The sequence below is a fragment of the Monodelphis domestica genome, chromosome 7, assembly GCF_027887165.1.
Source record: "Monodelphis domestica isolate mMonDom1 chromosome 7, mMonDom1.pri, whole genome shotgun sequence".
Classification (NCBI taxonomy): Eukaryota; Metazoa; Chordata; class Mammalia; order Didelphimorphia; family Didelphidae; genus Monodelphis; species Monodelphis domestica.
In genome coordinates this window covers 213,446,457-213,466,768 of record NC_077233.1, presented here as the reverse complement: position 1 = coordinate 213,466,768, position 20,312 = coordinate 213,446,457, and the positions used below count along the sequence as shown (strand labels likewise).

The 20,312-nt window shown below is 37.1% G+C and overlaps 1 protein-coding gene across 5 annotated transcripts in view; it reads right to left on the bottom strand.

The window, feature by feature from the left end:
• The window catches only part of LOC100013238 (cytochrome P450 3A4-like), a 42,641-nt gene extending 23,067 nt beyond the window's left edge, over positions 1-19,574 (bottom strand). For 2 of the 5 annotated variants that reach the window (XM_056806472.1, XM_056806473.1), the window contains exon 1: positions 19,300-19,574. In XM_056806472.1, the coding sequence (XP_056662450.1) occupies positions 19,300-19,370 (71 nt within the window). In that variant the 5' untranslated portion in view covers positions 19,371-19,574. Of the gene's footprint in view, positions 1-16,227; positions 16,969-19,299 lie in introns of those variants that run through there. The other 3 variants (XM_056806469.1, XM_056806470.1, XM_056806471.1) reach the window with 3 other exon arrangements.
• Between the last annotated feature and the right edge of the window lie 738 nt (positions 19,575-20,312).

Genomic DNA, 20,312 nt, shown 5'->3' with positions numbered 1-20,312 from the left:
TGGTTTATCTCTTTTTTGCCAACAGTCTCCCAGCTAAAAATAGCCCAGCAGGTAGGGAGAGCAACCAAGCAAAAAGAAGGGAAAGAAAAAGGCAGCAACTCCAAAGAGAGATTGGAGTTCTCTTGGAGTTTGAGAGGGTGGTTGGGTGGGTAGGGTGGGAAAAAAGCCTTGCCAGGAGAAACATGGCTCAAAAAATTTATCTAGGCTATCTTTAAAAAATTGAGAGTTTTTTCTTATCCCTTCTGGTTGCCATAAATGTAAACATTAAAATTATATCTCAATAATAAAAATTATATTTTAAGGCATTTATTAAACAATCATTAGAAATAAAGGAATAGAGAGGACACAAAATAAAAACCACACATCCATGGCTGATCAGCCAGTTCAAATGCCCGCCTTATCCCCACCAAGATCACTGCAAGCCAAAGAGGGTGAGATCCTCCATGTCCCTGTCTAATATCCCCAAAATACAGGAAGTACATAAGGATAGGAAGTCAGTGGGCTCCCAGGAAATGTAGTTCTTTTTTAGGCTAATAGATTTTCAATTATAAAATACCAAACTCCTTGTTTCCTTTTAACACCAGCTGCTGTCTTACATGATCTTATTACTTAATTTCTTTTACTTAATTATACTTATATAAATATACTTAGATACTACTCATTACTTAAATTCTTTTATATTATTTAAAAATTGTTTTGCTTTGGGACCTTTTACTTTTTCTTTTGACATTCTAAGTAGTTTTCATTTAGATAGCTACTTCCAGAGTTTTCTAGTGAATTCTTTCATTTTTAAAAAATTTGTTCCCAAGTAGAATGAAATCTGGAAATTTTTCTCTCCTGATTTTTTGAGATTTGGAGAATGGTCTCTATTTTCTGGACATATCTTTCAGATAGTCCATTGATTCATAAATGGTCTGATATTGATCTGTTATCAAAGTCAAATTTTTATGTGACATCTGATTTTTTTCAATTTCAGGGGCTTAGTTTTAATATTTCTTCTTGTCTCATAGAACCATTATATTTTGTTTGGTTCACTTTAATTTTCAAGGATGAACTTATTTGGGTAAGATTTTTATGGTCAATGGTTAATTTTCTTTCCAAGTCTCTCTACCTCAGATCATTCTTTTCCAATTCTTTCCTTTCACTCTCAATTCATTTATAAATTTTGAATTAAATTTTTTAGCTCTTGCATTTTTTCTTGTAGAGATTTTAATTGATTTTGTGGTCAAGCTTTGACTTTTTTAGAGGCATTGTTTTTGTTGTTGTTGTTGTTGTTATTCTCTTATTAATGGTATATGACTTTGTTATCTTTCCTCTCCTAATAACTTTTATATTTTTTGTGTGTGATTATTTTTTCTAGGTAATCTGTTATAGCAGACATACTTTAAAGACTTTTGGAGTTGAGTCTGTAATGACAACTCTTCTGGAGTTTCCCATACTCCTTTCTTGGGTATGGTACTAAGTCCACAGAATGCTTATTTAGAGATTTGAGAAACTGAGCCCATGGTGCCTCGATTGTTGCAAGTTCAGTTATTAACATGAACTGGAGGTGAGTAAAAGATCATCAGTATGTGTCCAGTGCTACAGACCTACTTCAAAGTTTGGAGTGTTATTTTCAGGCTTCCTCTCCAATCTCTATCCTGGACTACTACTTAAGTTTATGATTAACTCAAGGCTAGCCTAACCTGACTTGCAATTTGGCTCAGATTTCATTACTTAGCCAAAATTCCTTTCTTCATTGGCAATAATGATCTCTTTTTAAAAACTCTTGTCTTCTGTCTCAGAAGCAAGACTTTTTATATAGCAATTGTCATTATTGGCCATATCTTCCTCTTGGATTCTATCTCTTCCCTATATCTATCATGTTCATAGGAAAGTTCATGCAGGACTTATTTATCTGCACATAAAAAAATCTGTGATTATGATTGGATAAGGGGAGATAGAATACATCTTTCATTATATCCTTATATCACTTCTGCAGAGGAAGACGGCCTGGTGGAGAGAACCTTGGACCTATAGTCAGGAAATCTTTTTTTTTTCCTTTTAAACATTATTTTATTTGGTCATTTTCAAACATTATTCATTAGAAACAAGGGTCATTTTCTTTTTCTCCCCCCTCCTCCCACCAACCCTCCCAATGGTGATGGGTGATTCCTCTGGGTATCACATGTGTCCTCCGTCCAAACCCTTTTCCATGTTGTTGGTATTTTCAATAAGGTGTTCATTTACAGTCTCTCCTCAATCATATCCCCTCCACCCCTGTAGTCAAGCTGTTGCCTTTCCTCAGTGTTTTTACTCCCATTGTTTGTCTTCTGCTTGTGGGTAGTGTTTTTTGTCCTTCATCTCTGCGGATTGTTCAGGGACATTGCATTGCCACTGATGAAAAAGTCCATTAAGTTCGATTGTACCAGTGTATCAGTCTCTGTGTACAATGTTCTCCTGGCTCTGCTCCTTTCACACTGCATCACTTCCTGGAGGTTGTTCCAGTCCCCATGGAATTTCTCCACTTTATTATTCCTTTGAGCACAATAATATTCCATCACCAACATATACCATAATTTGTTCAGCCATTCCACAATTGAAGGGCATCCCCTCATTTTCCAATTTTTGGCCACCAAAAAGAGTGCAACTTTGAATATTCTTGTACATGTCTTTTTCCCAATTATCTCTTTGGGGTACAAACCCAGCAGTGCTATGGCTAGATCAAAGGGCAGTCTTTTATTGCCCTTTGGGCATAGCTCCAAATTGCCCTCCAGAATAGTTGGATCAACTCCACCAGCAATGAATTAATGTCCCAACTTTGCCACATCCCCTCCAACATTCATTACTTTCCTTTGCTGTCATGTTAGCCAATCTGCTAGGAGTGAGGTGATACCTCAGAGTATTTTTGATTTTCATCTCTCTGATTATCAGAGATTTAGAGCACTTTTTCATGTGCTTATTGATAGTTTTGATTTCTTTGGCTGAACACTGCCTGTTCATATCCCTAGCCCATTTATCAATTGGAGAATGTCTTGGTTTTTTGAACAATTGATTTAGCTCTTCATAAATCTGAGTAATTAGACATTTGTCAGAGGTTTTTGTTATGAAGATTGTTTCCCAATTGGTTGCTTCCCTTCTAATTTTGGTTACATTGGTTTTGTTTGTACAAAAGCTTTTTAATTTGATGTAATCAAAATAGTTTATTTTACATTTTGTGACTCTTTCTATGTCTTGCGTGGTTTTAAAATCTTTCCCTTCCCACAGGTCTGACATGTATACAATTCTTTGTTCACCTAGTTTACTTATCATTTCCTTCTTTATGTTCAAGTGATTCACCCATTCTGAGTTTATCTTGGTGTAGGGTGTGAGGTGTTGATCCACACCTAATCTCTACCACTCTTCCCAGCAGTTTTTGTCAAATACTGGATTTTGGTTCCAATGATGGGGTTATTTAGGTTTGTCAGACTGTCTTGCTGAGGTAGCTTACCCCAAGTCTATTCCACTGATCCTCCTTTTTGTCTTTTAGCCAGTACCAACTTGTTTTGGTGACCACTGCTTTATAATATAGTTTGAGATCTGGGACTGCAAGGCAACCTTCTTTTGTAGTTTTTTTCATTATTTCCCTGGATATCCTTGATCCTTTGTTCTTCCAAATGAACTTTGTTATTTTTTTTTCTAAATCAGTAAAAAAAATTTTTTTGGAAGTTCAAAGGGTATAGCACTAAATAGATAAGTTTGCGTAGGATGGTCATTTTTATTATACTGGCTTGTCCTACCCATGAGCAGTTAAGGTTTTCCACTTGCTCAAGTCTAGTTTTAGTTGTGTGGAGAGTGTTTTGTAGTTGTGTTTATATAGTTCCTGTGTTTGTCTTGGCAGATAGATTCCTAAGTATTTTATTTTGTCGAAGGTGATTTTGAATGGTATTTCTCTTTCTAATTCTTGCTGCTGAGCTGTGTTGGAAATATATAGAAATGCTGATGACTTATGTGGGTTTATTTTGTATCCTGCAACTTTGCTAAAGTTGTTGAATATTTTGATTAGCTTTTTGGTTGATTCTCTAGGATTCTTTAAGTAGACCATCATATCATCCACAAAGAGTGATAACTTGGTCTCCTCCTTGCCTATTTTAATGCCTTCAATTTCTTTTTCTTCTCTAATTGTTACTGCTAGTGTTTCTAGTACAACGTTAAATAATAGAGGTGATAATGGGCATCCTTGTTTCACTCCTGATCTTATTGGGAATGCATCTAGTTTATCCTCATTGCAGATGATGTTAGCTGATGCTTTTAGATATATACTATTTATTATTTTTAGGAATGACCCGTCTATTCCTATGCTTTCTAGTGTTTTTAATAGGAATGGGTGTTGTATTTTATCAAAGGCCTTTTCTGCATCTATTGAGATAATCATATGATTTTTGTTGGTTTGCTTGTTGATATGGTCAATTATGTGGATGGTTTTCCTAACATTGAACCAGCCCTGCATTCCTGGTATAAATCCTACTTGATCATAGTGAATGACCCTCATGATCACTTGCTGAGGTCTTTTTGCTAGTATTCTGTTTAAGATTTTTGCATCTATGTTCATTAGGGAGATTGGCCTATAGTTTTCTTTCTCCATTTTTGACCTGCCTGGCTTTGGATTCAGTACCATGTTTGTCATGAAAGGAATTTGGTAGAACTCCCTCTTTGCTTTTTATGTCACATAGTTGATACAATATTGGGATTAATTGTTCTTTGAATGTTTCATAGAATTCACTTGTGAACCCATCTGTTCCTGGGGATTTTTTCTTAGGGAGTTCTTTGATGGCCTGTTGGATTTCTTTTTCTGATATGGGATTATTTAAGAATTCTATTTCCTTTTCTGTTAGTCTAGGCAATTTGTATTTTTGTTAGTATTCATCCATATTGCCTAGATTGGTATATTTATTGCCATAAAATTGGGCAAAGAATTTTTTAATGATTGCCTTAATTTCCTCCTTATTGGAGGTAAGGTCCCCCCTTTCATCTATGATACTGTTAATTTGCTTTTCTTCTCTCCTTTTTAAAATTAGATTGACCAGTACTTTGTCTATTTTGTTTGTTTTTTCAAAGTACCAGCTTCTTGTCTTATTTATTAGTTCAATAGTTCTATCACTTTCAATTTTACTAATTTCTCCCTTAATTTTTAGGATTTCTAATTTCATTTTCTTCTGGGGGTTTTTAATTTGTTCGCTTTCAAGTTTTTTTTATTTGCATGACCAGTTCATTGGTCTCTGCCCTCCCTAATTTGTTAATATATACACTCAAAGATAAGAATTTACCTCTGAGTACTGCTTTGACTGCATCCCATAAGGTTGGAAAGGATGTCTCACCATTGTAATTTTCTTCAATGAAATTATTGTTTCTATGATTTGTTCTCTAACTAACTGATTTTGGAGCATCATATCATTTAATTTCCAATTTATTTTTTATTTTGCTCTCCATGTACCCTTACTGATCATTATTTTTATTGCCTTATGCTCTAAAAAGATTGCATTAATTATTTCTTCTTTTCTGCATTTGTATGCCATGTTTTTATGACCTAGTGTATGGTCAGTCTTTGTGAATGTGCCATGTGCTGCTGAAAAGAAGGTATATTCCTTCTTGTCCCTATTTATTTTTCTCCATATATCTATTAACTCTAATTTTTCTAAGATTTCATTCACCTCTTTTACCTCTTTTTTTATTTTTTGATTTAATTTGTCTAAATTTGATAGTGGTTGGTTCAGATCTCCAACTAGTATAGTTTTATTATCTGTTTCCTCCTTTAATTCTCCTAGTTTCTCCATTAGCAATTTGGTGCTTACATATTGATTAGTGATATTTCCTGGTTGTCTATACTCTCTTTTATCAGGATATATTTACCTTCCCTATCCCTTTCAATCAGGTCTATTTTTGTTTTGGCTTTGTCAGATATCATGATTGCTACTCCTGCCTTCTTTCTTTCAGTTGAGGCCCAATAGGTCTTACTCCAACCTCTCATTCTGACCTTGTGAGTATCTACCCGCTTCATGTGTGTTTCTTGAAGACAACATATGATAGGGTTATATAATAACTCTGTTATTCGTCTACATTTTATGGGTGAGTTCATCCCATTCACGTGCAATGTTATGATTGTCATTTGTGAATTCCCCAGCATTTTCATATCCTCCCCTAATTCTGACCTTTCTTCTTTTGCAATAACCTTTTAAACCAGTGGTTTACTTTAAATGAGTCCCCCTAGTCCCCTCCCTTGTTATGCTTCCCTTTCTGGCCCCTCCCTTTTAGTTCCCTTCCCCTCCCCCCTCCCCTTTCCTCTCTTTTTATGTTCCCTCCCTCCCTTCCCCCCCTTGTTTTCCCTTCTCCCTTACCCTGTTGGATAAGATAGAATTCAAGATCCCAATGGATCTAAATGCTCTTCCCTCTCAGAGTTGATTTCACTGAGAGTAAGGTTTAAGTAATACCAATTAGCACTCTTTTGCTCTCCTTATAAGAGAATTCTTCTCCTGCCCTTTCTGTGTGTATCTTTGTGTGACAAAGATTATTCTATTTAAATTATTTCTTTTTCTTCAAGTATATCTTAGTACTATCATTGATCCCCCCTCCCTTTTTCTTTCTTTTTCCCCCCTCCAAATCATGTTAATGCCCTGATCTTTACCTATGAGTGATTCTTCTGATTACTGTATTAATGCATACCATTTTTGAAAGTTACAGATAACATTTCCCCATATGTTACTATATATGATTTCATCTAATTGTAGCCCTTATAGAAGAGAGTTTTAATAAAAGAGAAAAAAAAACACTTTTCTCCTTTTCCCTTCCTTTCATGTTTACCTTTTCATGTTTCTCTTGCTCTTTGTGTTTGGATTTCAAACTTTCCACTGAGTTCTGGTCTTTTCTTTGCTAATACTTGGAAATCTTTTATTTTGTTGAATGCCCATACTTTCCCATGGAAGTATATAGTCAGTTTTGATGGGTAGCTGATTCTTGGTTGAAGACCCGGTTCTCTTGCCTTTCTGAATATTGTGTTCCAGGCTTTGTGGTTTCTTAGTGTGTTTGCTGCTAGGTCTTATGTAATACTTACTGGCATTCCTCTGTATTTGAAGTTTCCTTTCTTAGCTTCTTGTATCTTGGAAGCTCTTGAATTTGGTGATTAAATTCCTGGGGGTTTTCTTTTGGGGATTTAGTATACATGAACCTTTTCTATTTCTATTTTGCCCTCTTGCTTGAGAACATCAGTGCAATTTTCTCCAGTTATTTCTTGTATTATGGCATCAAAATTTTTGTTTATCTCTGGTTGTTCAGGTAGACCAATGATTCTCAAGTTGTCTCTCCTTCCTTTGTTTTCCTGATGTTTCACCTTGTCAGCAAGATATTTTATGTTTTCTTCTAATTCATTAATTTTTTGACTTTGCTTTATTAATTCTTGCTGATTTGCAAGATCATTATCTTCCAGGTGATTAATTCTGATCTTTAAGGACTGATTTTCCTTTTCAGTTTGGTCTGCCCTTCTGTTTGAGGCTTTCAGCTCTTTCTCCAATTTTGAGTTCTTGTCTGTCAGGCTGTTGACCTCTTTCTAAATTTTTTCCTATTTTTCTTGCCAGGTTTCCATCTTTTGGATAAGCTCCATTTTGAGTTCTTCCAGAGCTTGTGGATAATTTCCATTTTGGGGGGCATGTTTTGATTTTGTTTGAATTTCACCCTCTTTTTCCTCTGTAGCTTGGGTTTTCCCTCCATAAAAGTTTTCAATAATCACTTTTTTCCCTTTCTTCTTGGAGGGTTGATCTTGGGCAGTGTGAGCCATTCCTTTGGTGGTTTTCCCTTTGCTTTTTAGTCAGAGGTCTGGGTGAGATGGGTTGGTTTTCTGTGGATTTAAGTGGCAGTGCTTTTTGCCTCAGGCTGGTTCTTCCCAGCCTCTGAGGTTTGTTAGTGTGCCCTCCCACCCCTGTGCTCTTCTCTCCAGTGTGCAGGAGTCTCCTGTATTACTGCTCTGAGGGGTAGTTCCCTGGTATCCTGTCAGTTCCCAAGGACCCTGGGGTGCCCCCCCTCACTACAGCAAGGAGCAGAGCTTTGGCCTCAGGCAGTTTCTACAGTTTCTTGTGTCTCCACAGTGTTCACAGTTTGCAAGGGCCCCTATGGTCTGCACATTCTCCAGTGCGCAGGGTTCTCCAGTGAAACCACCCTGAGTTCCCTGGAAGTCCTTGTTAGATCCCAAGGATCCTGGTGTGCCCTGTTAGGCAGAGATGTTCCTCACTCACTCACTGTCTCCAGTGAGCACTCTGGCCCCAATTCTGGTTCCGTAGTTGAGGTGGGGGAGGGCAGCTCAGTTCACGTTTTTGTGCAAGCTTTTCCTCCTTCTTATAGTGTGGAAATGTTCAAACCCCATGTACCTTCATTTCTGTGGCCTATTGGGGAATCCCTCCTTTCTTCCAAGGATGATTTTTATGCTCTTTTGAGGTAGTCTATTTCTTTTGGTGCCAGGGAAGAGGAAGCGATTTGCGTCTAGATTGCAGCCATGTTTACCCTGAAGTCAGGAAATCTTTAATTCAAATAAAGCTTCAGACAGTAGCTAGGTATATGATCCTGGGCAAGTAACTTAACTTCCATTTGCCTGAGTTTCCTCAGTTGTGAAATGGGACTAATAATGATATCTACCTCTCAGGATTATATTGAGGATCAAATGAGTATATTGTTAAAGTGTGTTTAGTACAAGGAATATAATACCTGCTTGATAAACTCTTTTTTAAACTTCCATATTTACTCTCTGTCCTTCTTTCCTTACTTCCTAAATTCTTTCCTAAGGTTTACATTCACGTCTTTCATGCTATGCTACAGTCTACTTGGCTTCATCCTGTATCTACCCAGTATGTTTTTGGAGACCCACACATTTAATTCCTCAAAGACTTTTGCACTTAATGAGGTGACAGGCATTGGTGGAACTTCAGAGTCAAGAAAATATCTTGGAGATCAATTTGTCAATACACTATAAGAGTCATGAAACTGAATATACCTATTAATCAATCTTTCCTCTAACGTGACTCAATCACAGAAATAAGCAAGCATTTAAAAAAATTATTTGTGTGGGTGGCTGGTATGATAGAGGAATGATCCAGAAACTTTGAAGGACAGAGCCTGGAAAACATGCAAAGGTTCACCCACAGTCAGGAATGGTTGAGAAGGCTTGGAATCTTGAGGGAAGAGGAGATTCCAAGGAGAGGCAGTTGATCTTTCTTTATATCTTGAGACAGTAAGGGTGACAGGCTGATCAGAGATTTCTTTCCTGAGCCATACAAAATCCCTCATTGAATTTAACCACCATTCCCCCCATTTCCCCAAAATACCTAGAACTGTAGCAGAACCTGAGAAGAATAAGAACAGCATAAGAAGATCTCACACAGCTCCTGTGGAACCCTGTGTCTGAATATTGGCTCTACTGTGATAGACCAGGGATCACAAACCCTGAACCTCTTAGAGACCAGGCTGGCAAGTCTGAGTCTCTAAACTTTGGAGGGAGGGGAAAAGATATTTTAGACAGACCCTCTTTCTTATAAATTCCAACCTGCAGACATCTTGCTTATCTTACCCCTAATCACAATTTGTTAGAATAAAATTTTCAATTATCTTAAACTGACTTCTTTGTCATATTGGATGAGAAGAGAGAGCTTTTCCCCAAGGGAAAAGGTTCACCCATTAAATCAGTGGGGAGTATAGGTAGGGTTAGTGGAGAGACATATTTGAAGAATACTGACGGGGGAAATCCATCTCACCCTCCTTCTACCTTCCAGGCATTTATCATCTACTTTTTCTCCATTATACCCAAACCAACCCTCTCATTCAATTGGCACCCCAGGAAAAATATCCACCATTTTCAACTGTCACAAACTGACAGCTGGAACTTAAATGGGAAGATAGCCATCTTAAGGAGCAGGAAAAGAACACCCAGTATATAGGATCAGACATTTTGATTCCTATAAAGAACAATCCCTCTAGGACAAACCCAAAAGTCCAATAGCAGACATTTTCAACTGTCAATTCTCAACAGTTAGAGCCCCTGGGTAGAGTAGCCATTGTGAAGAAATATCTATAAAGAAATAAGCACTTAGTATCTGACATATTGATAACTAAGTGAGGTAAGACAAGTAGAAACAACAGAAAGGGTTACATGGAAAATATGTTGCAGTTGTTATTCTGGGCAACTTTAATTGAGGTTTTGATGGTTTATTGGGGATATTGTATAATATATAGCACAATATGAGGAATAGTTAAGAATACTATAGGTACTATGGTAAACATAACAACCTCTTAGTCCAAGATACCTTTGGATATGTCCTTTCTCTGGAACACTCTCCCTCAATTATATATAGGTTTCATGGCAATGGTACAGACATTAAATTACATCAAGGTTAGAGCTAATATCATCATGCAGAAGAAAGTTGTTAAAATAATGATCCTTGACAATAGATTGGAGGCATTATTTGAACAGATACTTATTCTAACTGAAATTTTCTCAGGAATATATGATTAAAAAACAAGAAAACATGGGAAAGGAGAACAACATGGTGACTGGGGAAGTAACTAAAGTAGATGTGACTGGGAATACTGACATGGACAAGGACTCTAATACTACTAAGTGTACAGCATTAGGGCCAATAGGGGTAAATACCATGGCAGGCATAACTGAAACTCAGGGCAATACTACATCTTAAAGCACCTTATGGGCACACAAGATCATGCTACTCTGAGATGTGGCAAGACTGACTGATAACTCTGGCATCTTACATGCAAAGATCCACAAGTCTTTTACCACTCAAGATTTGGATTCACTGCATAAGGGGATGCCAAAATTCATTTCTGGACCTCATAGAGCATTAAAAGAACTAAAAAGAGCTTTTAGATTGTATGATCGTGATTTGGGGGATGTTGAGATTCTTTTGGGGGAGCTTTTAACCCCACTAAGAACACAAGAATTTCATTTCCTAGGACCAGACCAGATTCCTTTCTTACTGGCTGGCTTGAATCATATGAGGACTTTGATTTTGCAAACACTCTAAAGATGAGTTATCTAAAGAAATGACATGAAGATTTGTTGCAAGCAATCAAACAACTGCCTGAATGTCCCAATGCCTGGGGGAAGTTCGATAGGCTACATCAAGAAAAAAGAGAGCCTCCTTCAAATTTTATCAAAAGATTATTAGAGAATGTGGAGGGATTAATGGGCTTTAATGCTGATCCCAGGAGTCTTTGGCACACGTTAGGAGACAATTTTTACAGGGGTTGTGATAAATGGTCGAGGGACTTCTTTAGGAAATACTTCCCGAAATATGATTCAAGAACTAAGAGATATAGATACATATCTATATTAGAACCAATTGGAGCAGGAAAGGGAAAAAAGATGAGGTGAAAAAGAAACAAGACACCACAGAAACACTCAAACAAGAAGAGATAGAGGAGGTGAAGAATTTGGCCACAATAAAAACATTTAACAGGCAGACCCCACAATACCAACAAAGGGGACAGAGTGACAATAGGAACTGTTTTTTATGGCTCAAGAATAGGTCACATAGTGAGAAACTGCCCACAAGACAGAGATATGAACAAGGGAAAAGCAAAGGAGGGAGATACCAGAATACCTATTCACAGTGCAGTGTATATACTGACAGATCCTATGGAAGGCAACAAACCAATAAGAAAGCATGTTGTAGTCACTGAAAACTGAGGGAAGAAGAGACACCAGATTTGAAATCTATGCAAAATGCAATTTCCCAAGGGGCTAACCCTTGTTACTCTGAAGAAGTATTGGATTGCAATCGTTACTCAGTATGAAACCAGATCATTGCTACGATTAGCACATGGAGAGGAAAACAATGGGAAACTTTGGGAGGCACCTCAAAGAGGAAACATGAATATATAACTATTGAACGAAGAAAAGGGGATGGAAAAGAGAGGGAGAAAAATTCAATGGTGGGAGGACTATACATGAAGCAGAGTATGGGAAACAGTATAAGTGCAAAGCAGAGGTCTATAAATGAAATGCAAGAAGAAATGAAAAACAGCATTGTAGAAATAAAACATATTTTTGATTCAAAAGGAGGTACACAAAACTGAATAGGTAAAAGCAAGGAACAAAGCAGATCATATTTAGAGAACGTTCTAGCATGCAGAATGGTTCTAGGGATTACAAAATCTAACAAGGGTAACAAATCCTTAAAAGAGCAACATAACATAATTCATAGAAAGAAAAAGTACCATCTTAATTCTCCAGATCATTCTGACAAGGCAGCAGAAATGAACACAGTAGCAAGCAAATTGCAAGCTGAATACACAAACCCCACCATTAAGACACCCAAGAAACTGAAAGTTTCAACAGAGGAAGAAGTTCATACAGATGAAATTAAAACAGAGAGAGGAAAGAGCAATGAGAAAAAAGCTGGGTTAAACACAAATGCAAAAGAATTTTATCCAAGAGATCACATAAAAAACCTTATACCACTCTATGATAACAGAAATGGGGAAGGGTTTAGCACATGTCAATACCAAATCATCAACATGCTACCTCCTGAACCAGATGCTTCAAAACAGTCTAAGGAGAGGGGTATAAGGGAGCAAGAAATGATCTTAACTGAGAGACATCATTCAGGAAGTTCTGAGATAGAGAGCATGATAAATGCAAACCCTCCCTCCGACCTTCCTCTCAGTTATCACCAGGAAGCTGTCTGAAGTCCTAAACAGCATTCATCTATCATTGACTTAACCAGAGATGGGAAGAATGACAGGGGAAAGAAGAACTACACTTTAACACCTCAAAACCCTAAAACATCAACTAATTACAAAAACTTGAAACACACCATGGGACAAGAAGGTGCAAAAGATACTGAAGAACCTGTGCAGTTAAATAGCACTATAGCAAATTTATAATATGAGGCAGAGATGTAGAAACCATATGTTGGGATATTTGTGGGAGAATAGAGTGACAGCTCAATGATACAGGGGCAAGTGGATCTTTATTGAAGTCATTCCCAGGAGATGCCACCATAGAGGGAATGATTTCTGTAGCAACAGATTCACAAGAAGGAGTAAATAGACAAAAACCAGATTTACCAACACATATCACAGAGCCACAACACACCACTGAACAAGAAATAGTAAAAGACCTGGGGAATAAAGAAGTCACCAAACAAGAATCAGAGCAAGACACAGATCACACAGAACCAATGGGTACAATAATATTTGACTCAGATAATGATGGAGAGAAAGAACCTTATGAATACATCAAGCTCTACAAAAAAGACCACAATGATTTACAAGAGTGGGAAACAGATTGGCACAGGGAACCCTTGAATCCAGAAACAATGATCTTTTCTGATGAGTTAAGCCAAGACATAGAAAACACATTATCAGTAGAAGAAATGTTGTATGCATTAGGAGTCAATACCTATGAAGAACTTTATGAGAGGTATGAGGTTGGGGAAAGTGACACTGGACTAGGAGTGACTGACATTGCATTACAGAACTATGACGGAACAAACTGAAGAAGATATAAACAATGTAATGTTACTATCACATCTTCCTTTCTCCAACTTTGAGCCTCCCATAAGCCAAGATATAGTACCTATTGAAGATACTTGGTACCATGACTGGTACAAGTTCCATAGGGTAGCAGACAATAAGAAAGTTTATACATACCCAGAGTGGAACTAGGCAAAAAGATCTAAAATTCTATCCATCTATCCAAAAGTCTATACCAGAAGTTGCAACCCCAGAGCCCAAAGTAACAAACCCTGGCTGCCAAAAAGTAAAATAGTTATGTAGATCCCCAAAGTAATCAACTGCCTGTCAGATATTGAAAAGGAATGCTGTCCAATGAAGACCTGTACTATAAGATCATACCATCATTGTTGTAAACTACTACACTTCAGTTACAAAGCAAGAGTGACCAGTGAAGGATAGGAATGAATACTTGCCTCTTCATTCCTCAAATATAAACAACACCAAGGATGCCATTGGAGTACCTTAGCTAAACAAATTCATAGCATGGAACCATATGTCTGAACTAAGAGATTACAGGAAAAAAAACTGCAACAGGTAACCTATATTCCTCATCCTCCACCTAAAATATAATTTTTCCAGGGGAAGGAAGAGATGAAGGGTACCCTATGGAGATACTGGCCAGCAAACACATAGTCTAAACAATAAGAGGATAGATACCAACAGAATTCCATGCATTCCATGTAAAACACCATTATGCTAAAAATGTAATGCCTGAAAACAGAACAGAAAAAGCCCTAGAAGAAAAGCAGATCTAAATTCCCCAAGCACGAAAGAAATAATTTTTAAAACATGATCAACTAGCCCATACTCTGACACAAGAGGTACAGGAATATGAAGAAGAGAAAAGCTTAGATAATAGTGAATGTGAATTAGAATGATCCATATAATAGCCAGGAAAAAACAAATAAACCTCTCAATTAAGTAAAAACCGCTGCAGAAAGTAATTCATGATAAGCACTTATCTCACACTCACACTTGAAGGAAAATACATACAATTTTAAAAACACAAAAATCTCACTTGCACTCACCCAATGTAAAAACTCACTCTTACACACATGCACATGATAGCAAAACAATCTTATACACACACACACACACACACACACACACACACACACATACACACACGATCCTGTAAATTCCGGTAACCAGATGACAGAGATTCAGAGATCGATGGTGAAGGTGAGACAACAGTCAAGTATGTATCTAGTAAAGATGAAGATATCCTGACCTGTGATAACTTCAATCAACACCAGAGGCTGGCAGAGACACAACTGAACAACCAGAAAGAACTTTAAATCAAGGACATTGTAGGAAATGAACTTCCATTAAAGGGTCACATAAGACTGAATCACCATACACATTAACATCACACTTAGGGAATTACATCCACATGCACATACAAATCTGCATAAGTAGATGATCAACCCATCAGGCAACAAGAGAAGTAGAAATCCAGGGAATAATATGAGTATATGCATTCATCATCACATATTTAGCACACAAACCATGAATTCACACAGATATTAGGGGCTGATTCGTAAATAAGGACAGCCCATAAAATTGTACATTTGTAAATAACTCTCTGGTGGAACTCATGCAGATAGGAAGGAAAAGACTTCCTGTCTGAATGATTTCAAACCGGAGTATATGTGTGTGTGTATATATATATATATACTATAATGTGTATCATATGTAATATATGTAGAGAGATCATATATGTACATATGTAAAGACTAACAATCTAATCTACTAACAAAGTAAGAAAAGGAATTATCACCTAACAGACAGGGACAGATTAGTTTAGGGAGGAAAAGGGAATTCTCTAACTAGAGAGTTAGCACAGGGACAGAACATACTATAATTTAAAAGACAGAGGATAACATATATCTAACTATGATGAAATTGTTACGTTTTAATAAGCATTATGTATATGAGGTATAAGATATTTTATTTTTACTCAGTAATCAAAGGTTATATTGTTTAAAATAGGAATAAGCGTTGTGTTTTTAGTTACAAATTAGCTAATTGTTTCATTGAACAAACCTTTATAACATGTGTGACCCTAACCCTCCTTCCCACAACACAGTCATTAGCATAAGGTAGGACCTTAGTGTAGGAGACAGATAGATCTAGATGAGATTTGTTACTTTGGAAGGGGGGAGTAGTAAATAGAATAGATAGATTACATGAGGAATAATTTAAGGTAAGTAAGTAGCATGGGATCAGGTTGATTCCAAGCTAACAAGACAAAATGGCTGAGTTGTGATAGAAGAATGATCCAGAGACTTTGAAGGACAGAGCCTGGAGACATGCAAAGGTTCATCCACAGTGGGGGATGGTTGAGAAGGGTTAGAATCTTGAGAGAAGGGAGATTCCAGGTGGGAGGCAGTTGATCTCTATATATATATCTTGAGACAGCGAGGGTGACAGGTTGATCAGAGATTTCTCTCCTGAGCCATACAAAATCCCTCATTGAATTTAACCACCATTCCCCCCACCCCCCACCCCCAAAGATATCTAGAACTGTAACAGAACCTGAGAAGAATAACAGCATAAGAAGATCTCACACAGCTCCTGTGCCACCTTGGGTCTGGGCATTGGCTCTGCTGTGATGGATCAGGGTCACAAACCCTGACCCTCTCAGAGACCAGGCTGGCAGGTCGTAGACACCTGGTGAACTAGGGCTTTGCTCACCCAGCATGTGAAGACTGCTTCGGTGGAACAGATGGAAGAAACCAACAAGAAGGTTCAACGACTGAGAGGGAGACACAGCAAAGCACTGTGGAGTGCTTAGGGCGTGTTGGAGCACAAAAGACAACATGGCCATCCAATGCAGCTGAGGAAGTCTCCAGATGTAACAACTTTTTGTGCCAATGGACCCAGGCTTCCAACGCCGAGAGAGTGGGACTGTCTCTGTGCATCGACTTTTCCACTTAAATCTTCACACACAAGTGTTTTTGTGCACACTCATCTACATCACAGATGAAAGCGCACAAAGACAATTCATCATCCTCGGTTACTGAGAGACTACTATTACATATACTATACTATATATATATCTGAAGAACCACCAACTGATCACTAATGCACACCACCAGCAACCAACTCACAACCACTAACTCATGCCCAGCAGCCAACTTCCCTGCAACTGCCAGTCCTAACTGTCAGCAACTGACTCTCTGAACTGTCAGCAACTGCCAATCCTAACCACTGATGCTCAGCCCAGCAGGGAGCTCTCTGGATCCTACTTCTTTTCACTGTGGTCTGGTTAATCTCTATACATCACTATGGTAAGAGGACCTCCAGGTCTTCTGTTAAATTAAAAAGGAATAAAGAATTCCTTTTTACATATTATTTCATCATTTGGGTTTTAGTTTCACTTCTCTTACATAGCTGTATCTATCTACTGATTATAATCACATAAAGTGTTGGGTTCCTTAAATATTATATCATATTATACTTTATTATATTATATTGTATTATTATATCAAATTATATATTTATTCATAGGCAGGCTACTTCTCTTTTATTAACATCAAATTCCTCATCTATCAAATGATGGAAAAAATGAAAAAGTTATTGTAGATAATCCACAACATCCTTCTTAGGTCTCATATGCTATGCTCCTATAACCCATGTAGTGCCTTATTACTCACAACCAGCAGTGGCTGTTTAATGAAAGAATCCTAATTCTAGACTTTTTTAAAGCTAAAAAGATTTAATTTAGAGATAAGCAGAGAAAATACATTATGTATAAAGCTCCCATAGATAATGAAATAATATCACTATATGAACCAAATGATATAGCTTTCAATTTTTTTTTACATTTGTTTGTTTTGTTTTGTTTTTTGTAGCATACCAGGCATGTTAGCATCTTAAAAGTATGGCTGATGTATTGATATTGTATCATATATATTCATTTACCACACACATGGTCAGATCAGTTCATGATCATTGTATAGAAGTTACAGTCCAAAGGGCAAGAGAATTCCTGAGCGACCACAGGGGCCTAGATCATACCTTATCAGACCACATTCCTTTGCAAGGCACATGTCAGGTTAATCTCCACCTCTTTGATCTCGTCATTGTCAATTCAACCAATGTTAAAGCCTATGCCATGCTATGTATTCATTGATCACCTCCCAATCCACATTCCTAAAACCTCCAATAAATACTGGGGCACAAGCATAAATCTCGCTCTCTTACTTCCCTGGATCTTCTGATTGTTCTGTTCTATCTTTTCCTCCTGATCTATTTTTTCTAGTGACACTGTCGCTCCCATGCTTCCTATTAATCCTCTGGCACTCTTGTCCATAGCAGGCATTAAGGACTTGTTACTCACCATGTGTTTTCTTATTCCTCATATTTCCCATTAATTCTATGGCACTCTTATCAGTGGGAACTATTCACAGAGCTCGCGCCATTCCCCATGTGCTTTAACTTGTTGTCTCTGAGTCTTTATTATTCACCTATTTCCTTCAGTCTCCCTTCTCCTTCTCAGGTTATTACCCATAGGTAAAATATATAGGGATCACAACTCGGTCTTTATAGTTTTTGAATTATTTATTTAATTAGTCAATTTAGAAGATTATTCCTTGCTTGCAAGAATCATATTCTTTCCCTTCCCTCCCCCCATCCTCCCCATAACTGACGCACAATTTCACTGGGTTTTACATGTGTCCTTCATCAGAACCTATTTCCATGTTGTTGATGTTTGCACTAGGATGATCATTTAGAGTCTACATCCCCAGTCATATTCCCCTCAACCCATGTAATCAATCATATGTTTTTCTTCTGTGTTTCTGCTCCTACAGTTTTTCCTCTGAATGTGGACAGTGTTCTTTCTTGTAAATCCCTCTGAGTTGTTCTGTATCACTGCATTGCAACTAATGGAATAGTCCATTACCTTCTATTGTACCACAGTGTATCAGTCTCTGTATATAATGTATTAGGAAAACATTAGGGAAACCAATCTCCATTTTCTATCTCCCAATTTGCCTACAGAACCATTATTAAACTTTACAAACTGTAGTCAGATTTGTCCAACCTTTGATTTATACTCTTGGAGGTATCTGATCAAGTTCAACAGATCAACCAAGACCATCCCTCACTGAGGCAAAGGCCTCCACTGAGGCTTGTCTCCAAATTCTCTCTGTGCCAGAGAAACAGGTTTTCCTTGTGGTTATTTGATAGGGGAAACCTGTCATCAACTCTTCACCACCCCCTTTCCCTCAACAACAGACAACAGGGGAGGTGAGAGGAGAATCGGTGCCAGCTCACTCAGGCTCCAACTCTTTTTCCCGTCTCTGATTCTTCTCCAGAAACTCCTTGAGAACTCCACTGATATACCACCAAAATCAGTGGAAAGGACCTCTATTTTAACCTTAGAAGCCACCATTATTACAAAAGACAATAAGAAAAACAGTCAGTTGATATGAACACAGATTTCCTCAAGGAGTTTGCTTTTAAGTCATTTCACCACTAACAGCAAAATTTTATCAAATAATATACTTTTTGAGTTTTTGATCAAAGAATTTATAGCTTTTCTTTGGAATCTTTCTCATAATTTTTGTCAATACATTTGGACTTTTTTAAAGGTCATGATTTTCAGTTTTGAAATTTTTAAATAACAAATATAATCTTACATACATTGTGCAAAGCGTAGAAGCAACTAAAATTGTGAAAAATCTTATGACAGTCACAATGCAGATGGCCCCATTCCCTGGCAAATTTTAAACACAAAAATAATAGCAGGTTCTCACTTACAGATACAGAATAGTCAGGAAGAGAACAATGAGTGTCCATGTTCCAGCACTCAAATTTGGAATGATATTCATTGTCACGTGCTCCAGTCAGCTTTTTCTTTCTTTCTCTTTTCTAATTCTCTGCTTATGTCTAAGTTCTTAATACCTAACTTCAGCTGCTAGTATAATTTGCTGACCATTTTTGAAAGGAATATATAGGCTGAAAAAAAAAGAGGTAGAGTTACAGGGATAGCCAATGAAATTAGGATCCAGCAGGAAGTTTTATGAATCTTTTACAAATCTCCATTCCTAAGGTCTCAATTTTCCTTTATTGACACATTGTGGGGATTACTTCATGGTATTTGGTGATGGTCAATTATATTCAGAAAATAATCATTAACTTTAGACATTTTAAATGCAGAATGAAACAAATATCTTTAACTCTTATCAGAAATATTAGGAACAAATCCAGAATGGAGTTAAAGTTTTATGGAAGTCTAAAGTACAAATCAAATAGTCAACAAGCATTTACTAAGGGACCATCTGTCTAGATAGGACACTTAGTTTTTAGGATACAAAAACAAAAAATTCTCCTATAAAATTATAGGAAAGTCATGAATCTAGGACCCATGAAAAAAAGATGAAATTAGAATCAGGAGGAATAAGTCTGTTACCTTTGGATTCTATGATTTTGGACAATGTGCTTTACATTGCAGGACCTTGCATTTCTCATCAATAAAATGAGAGACTCTGAGAACTCAAAGGTCCCTTCAAGCTCTTTTTCATTTTTTTAACCTTAATTATCTGAGAAATGCAGAAAAGGACACCAAAATACATTCCTGCTGGGTTTCTTGTGAAATTCAAAAGAATGAATCTATGCAAAATGCTCTGATAACTTTAAATATTATATAAATTTAGTTATTACTAAGACTGTCCTCTGTTAAAGAAACTGCAGTGTGCAAAACCCTGAATCATTGAAAGGACCAAGAAATGTCCACTCTATGTTCTCTAATAATCTGCAGGAAAACATCCCAG